The 13,707-nt window shown below is 44.0% G+C and overlaps 1 protein-coding gene across 3 annotated transcripts in view; it reads left to right on the forward strand.

Moving 5' to 3' along the window:
- ABTB1 (ankyrin repeat and BTB domain containing 1) overlaps nt 1–13,707 on the forward strand; it is a 28,392-nt gene that overhangs the window by 10,133 nt on the left and 4,552 nt on the right. For 2 of the 3 annotated variants that reach the window (XM_064453758.1, XM_064453759.1), the window contains 4 exons: nt 3,663–3,778; nt 8,846–8,944; nt 9,551–9,718; nt 12,682–12,882. In XM_064453758.1, coding sequence (XP_064309828.1) covers nt 3,663–3,778; nt 8,846–8,944; nt 9,551–9,718; nt 12,682–12,882 — 584 coding nt within the window. The remainder of the gene's footprint in view (nt 1–3,662; nt 3,779–8,845; nt 8,945–9,550; nt 9,719–12,681; nt 12,883–13,707) is intronic. The other variant, XM_064453760.1, reaches the window with a different exon arrangement.

Genomic DNA, 13,707 nt, shown 5'->3' on the forward strand with positions numbered 1-13,707 from the left:
ATCTTGTGGCATCTATTGATATCAATCCAGTGAGATGCTGGACATCTTCCCTCCCCCCTGCTTTTTTCCTTTTTTCTTTTTTTTCCTCCCAGGGTCTAGCTGAGACCCCCACCTTAGTATATCAAGTTAAAATCCCCTATTAGATTGTGGGAAGAAAATAAGGTGGACAGTTTGCTAGCTGTCTGAAGCCACTGCATAATATGTCACTGGCAATGTAAGGATTGTGAAATCCAGTGGTTAAATTCATGAACTGCAAAAACGCTGACTTCTTGGTGGAGTTCAAAAATGGAAAATAGTTAACCAATGTTTCAGGTTGGTTGGGAGTTTCAGAAACAAGCTCCACTTGCAAACATGGTGATACAAACTTCAGGGTGGCACCGGACAAATTGTTTAATTTCTGTGTTCTTTGGTAGGGAACAGTTGTGCTTCATTTCTGAGGTCTGACAGAAGACATAATCAATGGGTGGTGAAAAGCACTGATGGAAGTACTAGACTTGATTTTATTTATGACAGGTTGGATTCAAGTGAATAGACAGAACTGCAGATAGATCTGTTAAATGTTTCTTTCTCATATCAGATCTCATGTGGAAGCCAGGAAAACTTGGTTCTCTAGAAAATAATACATGTAAGAATTACAGAAGTTAGAAATTGGGAAAGATCTTAAATCACATCATGTCTGGCACTTGACAAAGCATTGCTGTTCCCTCTAGTGAGTTAGGTATCTCTGCTTGTTCAAAGTGCTTTGTGTGGGATAGACAGCTGATTCAGGTCTGCAGAGCAGGGTCGTGTCTTGCATCTGTATTGTAAAGTTGAAGGGTGCCTAATAAAGCAACATGAACTCAAGCCTCTGCAGCTCCAGTGGATAATTGCACTTTCTGCAATCTCATTATCTTGAGTTAAGCAGCATTTCAAAAGCACACGGTAGTTTAGGGAAACCCTGGAGAGGACGACCCAGTGCCTTCTGTTGCACCTGAGATAGACGTCAGTGTGAATGCTTGCATATTTTCCCCCACGTGTATTTTGGCTATAACAAGAAAAAACTCTTGCAGTGTTTGGAAGAGCTCAGACAGGGTTTGTCCAGATTAAGCCATAATCCTTCCTTTGGAAGTGGAGGTATTTGAAAATAAATGTTCTGCAGTTATTTCTACAAGTTTTAGGGCAAAAAGGTTGAGAGCAAGGTTTGTGATGCTCATCTTCATAGTGGAGGCACTGGGTGTGTAGAACCTGTGGTTGCACCTAGTTGTGGCATTGGGAAGAGGATGTATAAGACACGTATTTTGAGCGTGGCATCATTTTGGAAAGGTTTGGGAATTTGGTGGAGTTTTTTGTGGCTTTTATTTTTTGCGGTGCATTGGCTCAACTGAAAAAAAAAAAAAGACTACAAAGAACTATTGAGCAGTGGAAACAAAGGCAGCTGATGAATTGGTAGGTGACGTTCAGTGCTGTACAGCTGGGCTAGACTGGGAAGAAAGACAAAATCCTCCGTTCTAAGCTGTAGCTGGGTTATTCCTTCCAGCTCCTTGCATTGTTTATGTTACTTTTTTCAGAAAGCCCTTCATTCCTATTTCTTGCAAGAAGGTGGTGGTCCTTGCTGCTTGCTTGCAGCCAACAGCTTATTCCTGATCTGTGACCTTGATTTTTGTTGTCTCTGTTAGGAGAGTTGCTTGTGATACCAAATGCTGTTGTTGTGGATTTGAGACATGCGTTGTCTGAAATGTCTCGTGATAGATGTGCTTGTCAGACAAATCACTGTTCTTTCATGTCGCTATGAAAGTGTCCAGAGGCTTTGCAGATCCCAGGAAAACTCTTTCGGTTGACTGCTGCTTAAAACTTGCTGGGTCCATTAGCGCTTACAGAGCCTGATTGATTTGGCAACTGTTATAATAAGCACTGCACAAGTATAAATGATTCTCTTTGCCATGAAGAATTTCTAATTGCACAGTGAGAAATTTCCTTCTCTCATGCTGGCCTGTAAGTAGACAGGGCTCTCTGAGAAAATTCACTCAGTCTTGTTTGTGTTTGTGCCAGGTCTCCTCTTGGCTTATTTACCCTGGAAGTCATCTATCTGAAGGTACCATTTAGCGCTGATAGAGCAGCCTGTCTCCTTGCTGGTGTAGCTCTGTGTGTAGCAATGACGGTACCTGGCTGGCTTGTATTGGTGAATTATCCTTCACTTTCCAGTGTCTTTCTGGGATGTTCAGCCTTTCTGAGGTACAGTGGTGGCATATCTGAAGACTGCAGCAGTAACATGGAGGGGGTGGAGAACTTGTTTTGTGGCACATCGTGGTCTTGTTTCGCCCACGACCCAATGGAGTCATCTGATGAAGCTCATGTAATGCTGTGCAAAACGTCAGGAAAAATGAGGTCTCAAGGTGGCGTGATTCACCTGTGAGGGGTTTTAATGCAGTGAATCATTCCTGTCAGAAATCCTTCTGAACAATTCAGCGTGGGGCTGCCTAACTCTTTTGTCCTTGAGAGTTAACTCTGCATCTCTCTTGCTCCAAACAGCATCTCGAACCTTCCTCACTGCAACTTTGCATTTTCCAGGGGTGCTTCATGTTTTTTCACCTGCTTCCCTGTATGCCAGGGACTCACGTCTTTCTTACTCCAGTCCTCACCCCAAAGCATGCTGAGCTGAAAACAAACCTGGGGTAGTGAACTGAGTGAGGGCGGTGGCCGGAAAGAGGAAAGGCTGCGATGGCAGCAGTATTGTAACACAATAGCTGGGCGTACCTTGGGCTGCCCTTGTTTGAAGTTAGGGGGTTGGCTTCAGTGAGCTCCACAGCAGCTTTGGTCATAACAGGACCACAAAAGTATGATCATGTGTTTTGCTTCCCCATTATCAGGCTGCTTAATTGTGCAGGCTGGTAGGGCAAGACAGGAAGACACACTAGGTCTGAAAAAGGCAAGTGGAGTTGCCATCTCTGGGTGGTTTATTTGATCTCTTTGGTGGTGGTAGCAATGCTTATCTAATGTTTGCAGACAACACAGGCACACTGAGGAATCTGGGTGTTTTGGGGGTCTTTGTGCTTTGGGGATCTACAGGTAGAGAGTAGAGGACAGACGTGGGTGCACAGAACTTATTACCTAAACAAGAATAAATCCCTTTTTCCCCTCGATTGAAGTTAGCATGGTGCAGCTGAAATGGGACCCATGAGAGCACGTGGCCAAGCAGAGGGGCATGGAAGCAGCTTTGTTTTAACTAAATACTCCCTGGCATAGGCTTCAACTTAGGTGATGCTGTCAGTGGTAGGGTTGGTCAGCTGGGGAAGGCATTGTACGAGTGGCTCCTACAGGGATCAGGGGCAACCTGATGAACGGTCCTCAACTATAATTGTTGACAAGGATTTGCAGAGAGCAAGTTGGGCTTGAAATATGCCTGTGACAACTTTGTTTGCCATGCTTGATATTCTAGCACAAGTAATTAAGTGGAGGTTTTAGGAGAGACAACAATACAGGCATTCCCTTCCAGCCCTGCTCACCAGCTGTACTGAGGGTTGCCGTATGTGTGTTTACATAGAGGAATCACGTGTGTTTTGCAGTAAAAGCTAAACAGCAATTACACTGATTTTTCCTGGAGTGCCTTTCTTTTCTCTAAATGGGAGAGAATGTTTGTAGAGGAATTTAGGCATCTCTGCTGTTTTGTTTTTTGCTTCTTCCAGTTTCTTCCAAGCCAGGGACATGTGTGAAAGTGCTGACGATTGAGCCCACAGGTAACTGCCGGCTGCAGGAAGATCTGGCTCTCCTAGCAGACTGCGCCCTGCCAGCTGAACTGCGGGTAGGGAGCATTTATACTACTTCTGGTCTCCATGGGGCTGTGGTATGTGTTCACATGTGTTCAGTCACATTTTTTCCATTTGAGTTTAGTGCTTGCCTGTTTGTTGGTGCTCCAGATGCTGAAAGCTTTTTATTACTTGGAAATGCTGTAAAATTGTTTAATGAGGCTGTGGGTGCTGGTCCTTTCCTTTGGATTTTCCCTCCAGCAGGGACCTCTGTAAACAAAACTCTTGCCATGTGGTTAGTGGGGATTTCCCCATTGACAACAATGGAACAAAAGTTGGCCCCCACCAGTTTTTCCTTCTCCCTGCTGTCCTTCTTGAGTATCAGAAATGTTTTATCAGCAGGCGTTGGTACCCGAAGGGACATATAGATGGAAGATGGCTTGCTGGGCTTGCTTGCTAGGAACTGACACTCTGCAGTGGAGAGGTGCTTTCAAACTCTGAAAATATTTCCAGCAGAAATGTGAGTCCCTCTGAAGTGAATTTAACTTGACTGGCAATAGATTTGCTTTTCATAACTACGTCTTGTTGACTCTTAGAAATAGCCCACAGACCACAGGTTGATGATCGCTATGTTAAAATACCATCAGTATTATTAGTTAGGCTCATATATGTGGATCTTCACTCCCAATTGCAGGAGAACAGGATAAATATTAGTGGTCTTCATTCTCCCTGCATCTGTTGTTTTCTGTAATATCAGCAGCTTCACTTTGCTCTTTTGTCCTTTTTTTTTCCCCCCTCTCTCTCATACAAACCACTGGATTTAATAACATGAACTCATTTTGGGTGGCGGCTGTGCCCAGAGATTGTATGACTGAGTGATGCAGCGAAGTTTGTTGCCTTTTTTCTTTTTGTCCCCTACCAAATAGACCTGTTTGGTGCAGAGAACGTATGTGTGTGCTTTTGCATGGATGTGGTTTCTTACCTGTAATAAGCCAGTGTGTTTTGTGCTGTCTTTTGGCAGACATCTTTCTCTGAGTACTGAGCACTTTATAGAGGGAGTTTTTCTCCATCAAGTTTCCATCTACCAGTGCAGAAATCTTTCCTACATAACCTGCCTCCCCCAAATAACTGTGTGTTTATTTGTGGCTTTTCTATATGTTTGCAGGCTTTAAAGGGAAGTGATACTATAAATCTCAGATTTACCTTTCCAAGAATTAAAATAAGGCATGTGGCCCCCAAAACAGTGAGATTTACATAAATTTTAAGTACTTTCACAAATAAAAGGAGAGCTTTCTGTTTGATTGCTTGTTCCCACACCTTGATGGCATGCTCCTGTCAGGTTAAGCTTTTCTTCTCAAGGGCTAGAAACACTTCCATTTTATTTCTTTCAGGCAGAATAGGAGCTGGGAAGGAAAATATGAAAATCAATAATATAATCATCTGACAGTGCTGTGAATGCCTATGTAAGCTGTGTTTTTCTTGCTGTGTTCATAAATCGGGACAAAGGCAGTTACAGCAGCCTTAGACTTGGTATGGCTGTAAAGGTGAAGAGTCATGGGCACGTGCCTGTTCACTATAGAACTTGTATATCATGCACATACATGGGTGCTTTGTTTAAGCCTGAAAAAATTCTAAAAGAATCCAGTTTTTCTTTCTCTAGTTCTTTTTTTAAAATTATTTTGTTAACTTACAAAGAATATATGAACAAAGCCCTTCATCTGATTGCCGTTTATATGTCATACTAATGTTTCCAAATTTTTAAATTCTGTGAATTAAGCATCATTTTTTCTGGGACAGAGGAATTGCATATCCTCATTTTTACAGGGTTTGATGTCGTACAAGGAATAGTATACAAACTATGTAACCTAAAATGTCAGGGACAGCTGAATAGTCGCATACAAACATCTGTGTTCTTGAGAGAAACCTACCTTTTTTTCCCCAGTCTATGCAGAACAAAATAGGTACTCAGCTTCTGAATAAAAGCCAGCATTTCCAGAATTTGGCAAGAGGCATTCTGAGCTGCTGCATGTCATATGCCATATTACATGAAATGGAGATGTATACATCTTTCACTATAAGCAAATAATTTGCGTGTAAAGTTTTTGATCTTGAATGATGCAGAAAACTCTATGCATCCCAATTTCATAGTTCAGTAATATGTTATATGACTAAAACAATAATTAACATTTGCTATCCACTCATGGTTCATTATTAGCTTTTAGTGAGAATAATCTATTCTTTGAACTCTGAAACACATTTATAATCTTGTTTCTCATTCCTGTTTATACTTGAAAGCCTTTTCTCTTGCAGTGTTTGTTTTTAAAAGTGTGGTTGTTTGTCTGTTTTGTTTTAAACTAGTAATCGCCAGAATTTTTCTGACCACAACAGCTTCTTTGGTTAGTTGCAATAAAATTTAGCAATGACAGATTTAAGTAAAATACATTCAAAAGCCAGGCAACTGTCAAAAACCCTCTGGCTTTCCGTTGTCTGTCTGCCTAGCTATTCATCTCGTGTCTGCCAGGTGCCCTCTGAGTTAGAGACTCCAGGGCTTCCAGTATATGAGTCTGTAGGCACAACGTTTCCTTGTAGCTGGTTTTTCATTACCTTTTAACTGAAATCTTATTTTCCAAACCAAGATGAAATCAGACTTAAAAGGATCAGAGTTTGCCATGAAATAAATACTGTTCTTTCCATCTGTATTGACATTTGGTGTGGCTGCAAAAAAAATGTGACCATTTGTCACGTTTCTGGTAAAGCTAAATCTTGTAATGCATAGAAAAAACAGTGGGAAACAAGTAGATGGGTTCCATCTTGTCTGTCCCCACGCCTGTGTAGTGTGGTTGTCCATGGCAGTTATTCCTGTGCTTTGCTTTGCCCATTTGGCAGAAGCAGGTTAACTGAACTATTTACAGCATGCTTTTTTTTAATCTAATCTACTTGCATCTGGTTATGGGCTGATCTTCTTTTGGATCACTAACGCCTGTATCTTGTGTTGCAATTTAGTTACAATTTTCTTGCTGAGATAATCTGGCCAAGGTACAAATTGCTGCCACTGATTTATTTTGTATGTTTTTGCCTCCAGCAACACTTCTATGTAAGTGCTAATAGCAAACTGGTAGCAGCAAAGATGTGGTCCTCCGCATGTGAGGGCTGGAAGATACTGTGAATGTTCAAGCAGCCTTATGCTAAGAGGTGTTGAGAGTATTTCTGTATGGTGAACGTGGAGGAGTTTGTAATTCAGGAGACAAACTCTGGCAAATAAAACTCCATGTCCATTCCAGAGGGATGGATTCTGTTTAAAGATTTACCTTTGGACAATGAAAGGGGAGCAAAGAAGGGATGCATGTAGGAGATGTGGAGGTTATGTCTCGTTTAAAACCCGTGTGCCACAAAAAGCGGCATCTTATCAAAGCCTGCTTCTAGGTTTGTTTTACCTGGAATGTGCCTGCGAAGTTGTAGCCTGGAAAGTGATGTCAGAATTTCTAGGAGAGGACATGGAAGCTGTGGGCATAGGGTGGGGAAACAGGGTGAGAAGTTGGATCATGACTACTAGCATTTATAATGGGATGCCACAGGGCATGTGGCTGCAGATCCCAGACCACTGTTTGTTTGCTGCCTTGAAACATGCGACACAGACAACAGCAAAATAGCAGCCTGGGGAATCTGCAATGGGGACAATTTGATCTGATCTTTGATGCTGGATGTGCTCATTGTGTTATAGCTGTATAAAAAGCAGGTAACAGATCAGTTGGGGAGCGTTCCTTGAATTGCTGCATCTCCTCTGGGAGAGGAGTTCCCTGATGGGGAAGGACTCACAGGAGGGAGGTGTTACGGAGGGGCGTCATTACTGTGACAGCCATGTGCACAATTTGAATGCCACTGGGCTTACTCTCCTGTGATTAGGAACCAGAAGCTGCCAAATGTTGTTGTGGACAAAGAGCCTGGCAAATAGGTCCAGATTGTTGTGAGCTTTTGCCAGCTTGGTACCTTGCCACATCCTAGAACCTGTTTTATGAGAGAAACCCCGCTGCATTCGAGCTGAGCTTGGCTGAGCACCAACCCAGCGTGTTGCAGGCTGTGTCTTTGTTTAGTTAGGGAGGGAGGGGTCATCTGGCTCCTCAGTACAGCTGAAAGTCAGTTGCTTTCCGTTAAGATCAAGGCAGCCTTGTTGGAAATGGTGCTTAGGTGATCTGCAACTGGGAGACTGATCTTCACGGTCAGCCCAGGGTTTTCCCAGGTGCAAACTTGGGATGTAACTTTCTTGGATGAGAGACGGCAGTAGTAAGCTCCTTGGCTTAGGTAGCTCAGGGGTATGCGTTTGTAAAGTGAGAACCAGGGGAAACTTTTGTTCTAGAGATTGTCTTGGTTAGATGACTGTGAATACAAACTTTTGTCTACAATTGAAATACCCTGTATATAAGATAAGGTGTAAGTGAAAATATTTGGAAGTGTCACTTTAAAATAACGTAAGACCAACAGATTATTTTTTTTTCGGGGGTGTGTGTGTGTGTGTGTGTGTGTGCTGTCTTTGTTGGCATGTGGGATTGGGAGGAGGTGTGTTGGTGTTAAAATAATTCACTAGACTACTAATACTGCAACAATGCTATCTTTGGCTGCAAATCAAATGAAAAATTTAAAATGTGCTTTAGCAATGTTGGATTACTCAAGTGAGGCAGTAATTGTAGCCAAACCATTTCAAACTGATGTATGTATCTATGTAATCTATACATTACTACATCTGCCTGTACATCTACACAGTAAAGGGCTAGTCCTAAGCTCTAGTATGCTTATAATACCCACTACATGAAGTAAACTTCACCTCCACTTGGTTATCTGCCTTGTTAGGTGGCACAGAAATGCTTTCCAGATGTGTATGTGGTGTCAGGGAGTTTCCATGGACAAGGGAGGCAGCTGTAACTTGTACCAGGAATATCTCTATCAGGAGTGCAAGGATTCCATCCTCCCATTGAAATTTGTGTTCAGAGTATCTCTGGTGCTCTGGTCTGTGGTGATGGAATGGATGGATGGTTGCTTCTGGGAAGACCAAGTCGTCCAAACTTGGGACCCTGAGTGTGTTTAAAGCACAAATGTTAAAGGTAGGGTTTTCTGGTTTCTCTTCGTAGGTTGGTTTTGGGGAGTTGCCATTTGACAGCACTGACAACTTTAACAGTTGTCCTGACGTGTGTTTCCGGGTGGCAGATTACAACTTTTTGTGCCATAAGGTATGTGCTTGTGCTATACTTCATTCTCCTCCCTTTCTGCCATGAGTCTAATGTACCTGTCTCCCCTACTCATCCAGTGCTGGATATAAACTGCAGAAGCAGGATTGCCTCATCAGCTGGAAAGCCAAATGCCTTATTGCAGCTGGAAACTATATTTAAAATATTTAACAAAACAGCAAACCCCACCTTTCTTGCAGAGGCGAGGAGATAAATTTATGGATTCAGCTGCAACATTCACAGCTGCAAAATCTCCTACTGCTATTTTGTGAGTTCAGTATCTGGAGAGGGGAATGTTTGCTCTGCAAGTAAACAGCAGTAAGAATGGATTTTGAGATCCAACCTCAACTCAAACTCCTGCCCTAATGTTATGCTACTTTTGAATCTCCTAAGTTTACAATTGTGTTTTTTTGTTCTGAGGGTAGGCATGGATAGAAATAAGGTATGGAAAAACGTTGGAGATGCAGTTTCAAAATATAGGAAGAGTCAGAGTTACAGAGTCTGAACTTCCGAGATATCTTTGAGCTGCTCTGACAGCTGATTGGTAGTGCTGTTTGACTTGGTGCAATGAGAAAGATGCTAGTGTTTTGGCCTTTCTTCCCTCTCCAGGCTTTTTTCTGTGGGCGCAGTGATTATTTCAAAGCCCTTCTTGAAGACCATTTCAGTGAGAGTGAGGAGCTGCAGACGCAGCCCAGTATCCCTGTGGTGACTCTCCACAACATCTCAGAAGACATCTTCATTCGGGTCCTCTACTACATCTACAGTGACGATACAGAGGTGAGGCCAGCCATGGATCCTTTCCTCCCGTGCTGGTTAATTCTTGAGGTGTTCACTGCTGTGTTTTCCTGCAGCATCTGGAGGGGTGTGTGTGCATGTGATTTCTTAAATCCCATTGCCCTACTCTGCTACCTCACTTTTGTCTCAGGAACCCACATACTGGGACTTGATGTTAGCCAGGCAGGGATCTAGTTTATGTGCATGACATTCAGGAAGCAAACAGCTAGTCTTTTATCCCATAATAAAAATTTGGAAATTAGGTTGCACGTTGTATGTTGGTGTGACAAATGTAGGGCTTTGCGGATTTCCCTCTTGAGCTCTGTTGAAGGATAAGGTGAGCAACTGCCAGTAGATGGCAGATTGAACACATTTGGAGATGTGGAAAGGTTGAGAGATTCTGCTTATTTACTCTTGGCATCGTAGCCCACTTTTCCATTTGTAGCAAGTCATTATTTCCACTGTTGTTTATTGTTGGGGTGGGCAAAGCTTCCACTGGGAGACCAACGCCTTGCTGTGCTCGGTATCATAAGCAGTAACAAAATGGCCCTAACCCATCTAGTTTTCAGCCTAATGGAAGGTGCTGCAAATTTCAGCGTTTAAGCAGCTTCCTGCCTTGGTTTTGTGGCAAATGCTTTTAGCAGGTCTAGCTGCAAGATGCCAGAACACATTCTGGCATTAGGGCAGTGATCAGAGATGCTGCTGCACCTGCCAGTGTCACTTCTCCCAAGCAGTATTTGTGCTCTGGGTTAGGTGCCACATACAGAGAGTGCACGCAGCTGTGACCTTATTTCTGCTGATCTGTTCACCTCTGGGTGGCAACAGGGAATGTGCAGTAGGGAGAGATGTATTTAGCAGGCAGCGAGGGCAGGATTGCCATTGGTATGCCAGAGAGCAGATGCTTCACTTGTCTGCACTCTTCCCTCAGCCATGTGCTGAAAGGGCAGGTGGGGGGCAAAGAAGCATGTTGGGGTTGTGAAGACCCTCCTGATCTTGGGACCGCACTGCAGCGTGACCCTGTTCCCTTGCATCTCTCCTGTCTGCCTGCCCTCCTCGTGATGGCTCACAGGAAGGATGTTTCCCAAGCAGCCATTCCTTTCCAAGTGGTGTCTCAGCTGCCCTGCCTGGGACTTGGAGCAGGAGGACAGACCAACAACAGGGAGTTGAAAGAGTCTTGCTTGTATATTTTCTATGCAGAATGGTGCCATCACAGAAACTAGCTCGGATTTCATACTGAGCAGCCAAGATATGAGCTTCTGCAGAGAGCTCATCTGTCATGAAAAACTACCAGGAAAAATGGTCAGGAAAACTTGGCTTCTCCAGCCCAGTGTCAGCACTCCCAATTCCATGTTTCTTTTTCCAAAGGATTTATATGTCTCTCTCCCACGTAGCAGTGACAATTTTTGCAGTTGGAGGGAAGAGTGTTTGCACAGGACAGAAAGGGTTCTAGGCAGAAAGAGAAGTTGCTGATCAGAATACTTGTGTGGCCTCAAGAGGAGCTTTTGGAGGAACATTTGCCAGGTTTGTCCTTGATCAAGCAGTTGGGCGCTGCTGCCATCAATAGTACTGATTCAAATGCCTCCAACTCATGAGGTTCCTGGAACTTATGAAAGGACAAAGCAGCACTTTTTACCCCACTGTGGCACTATGGCATTTGTGCCATGCCTCTGATATATCTTGCATCCTTCTGCACAGCTGTTGCAGGATGTTATACAGCTGAGACATTTTCTGTGAGTAGTCTCTCCAAACGCTGGTGTGGACAGCTGTAGGGGAAGAAATAATCAGTGTTTTGCAGTTGTCAGTGAGCAACCACATCTGTAGATGTGGACAGCAATGGTTTTGCTGCTGACCAGTTATCAGGGCAGTGGATCACACTGTACCAGAGTTATCATTCCTCAGTCTAGACCAGTGTGGCTTGCTCTCTAGTGCAAATCATCTTGACTCCTCCACAGCCAGGGTATGCTGCATCCTGCAGATTTGCTGTTAAAATGGACGTGGGTAACTGCACTCTTTGCACTTCACATTAGCAGGAACAGAACTGTGCAGAGAGAGGCTCTAGTTCCAGGTTAGTGACGCAGATGGCTGACTAAAATAGGATTTGCCCAACCAGGGGGAAGAAACTGAGTGAAGCTGGAGGTGGTGTCTCCAGCATTATCTACAGCATTTTTTTTATCCTCAGATCACTAGCAAAGAGCAGAAGTACCCAAGAAGGAAATGGGAGGGTGGTTCTCGAGCTTGAGAGACTGAAAATGTTAAAGGCCATGCACAACAGTGTAAACTTGAGCATCTGGTGCATGAATTTAGTTAGGTTTGAATGCCTGTTAAATCTCCAGTAGTACTTGATGTGCAGAGTCTGTTCCTTACCCAGTTGGGCATCACCTATAGTTTATTTGGGGTGCAATTTTCTGTCCTTGGATGTATCCCTGTGCCAGGGAGGTTGTGCTGTCACAGGGAGCCAGTTTGAGGAGGAACTTAAGAGAATTTGGCATGTTTTTCAATAAATGCAAGTCCAGCAGTACAAAATGGGAGGAAAAGCCCTAGTGGGGACAAGGTGCCCTGCTCTGCCAGTCTGTTCTGTTTGAAGGGCTTTCAGTACCTCTGGTAAAAGCTACCTCCTTCCACTGCCACACTGAGCACTTTTCATCAGCCAGCATTTGGCTGTAATTCGGTGTTCCAGCATTGCTTTGTGGTTAGCTAGAGGGGTTAGCTGCAGCATGGGAAAATTCTTGCTTTGTGGTGAGCAAGCTGCCACTGCAGCATTTTAAACTCTTCTGTGGTAACTGAGTGGAGACCTAGCCCTGAAAGACTGAGCTCCTGTCTCTCCGTAGTACTATTAACACTTGTCCAGTAATGGACCAAACAACACTTCAGAGAATCTCTGCTAAGACCCAAGAGAAGTAGGCAGTTTGCCAGAGACAAGTGAAGTGGGCAGGATTAGGCAGTAATTCACCTCTTTCCATTGCCAGCTGTCCCCGGAAAACGCCTACGACGTGCTGTGCGTGGCAGACATGTACCTGCTGCCTGGGCTGAAGCGCCTTTGTGGCAGGACCTTGGCTCAGATCCTCGATGAGGACAACATTGTCAGCATCTGGAGGATTGCAAAGCTGTTCCAGCTGACCCGGCTGGAGGACCAGTGCACAGAGTACATGGCAAAGATCATCGAGAAGGTAGCAGAAACACTCCCCACTGCACTTACCACATGTGCCTGTCAATCTAACTGCACGGCGTGAGCCATAGATACAACAGGTTTAATGGTTGCACTTTGGTCTGTAATAAATGGTTGCCCTCTCTGGTTTAGTGTGCTTCCTGGAAAAGAGCAGGGGTTAAGTAGGAAAGCATATGGTGGGTTAGGACAGAGGATGAGGAGTGTGGCAGTACCTGATGTTGCTGTAGTAAGCCAGATGCTGGTGGCTGTCTAGTACATTCCTGTGGACTGTGGGGTGAAAAATCTGCCCAAAAAAGTTCGGCAGGTGACTCTTGCCAAGCTTTCAGCCACTGTGGCCAGAGCAACAGCGGTGTTGCCTGAATACACCAGCTGCAGCCTGGAACCCAACAGGGTGTGCAGGGAAGCTCTGTGCTGGAAATTCTTTTCGGCATTTGCTGGAGGGAGTTCTTCCTGGTATAATACTATAGAAATGAGTAATCAGTGTGATCTCTACTCTCCTCCAGGATGACAAATTTAACAGCAGGGGTTTCCACAGGGGAAATTTGGTCGTTGAACAGCCAGAAGTAATGAATCTAACACTGAAGTTTTCTTTATGGGGCTCCATTTAAGTGTAATCCTGACTGATAATAGCTTGAAATTTCAGGACTCATGGAGAAAGTTGCCATATGGAAGGATAAACTAGAATCTATGGGGTGTTCTTGTCCTGATGCAGATCTTTATAAATGGCTTGAACAGTTCACATGGGAATGTAACATTTTCACCTTCAGCTTGAAAGGTGTGAGATTCTTTTTGGCATATGGAAACAGTGAAGGAAATTATTCCGGGG

This window comes from Phalacrocorax carbo, chromosome 6, assembly GCF_963921805.1.
Source record: "Phalacrocorax carbo chromosome 6, bPhaCar2.1, whole genome shotgun sequence".
NCBI lineage: Eukaryota > Metazoa > Chordata > Aves > Suliformes > Phalacrocoracidae > Phalacrocorax > Phalacrocorax carbo.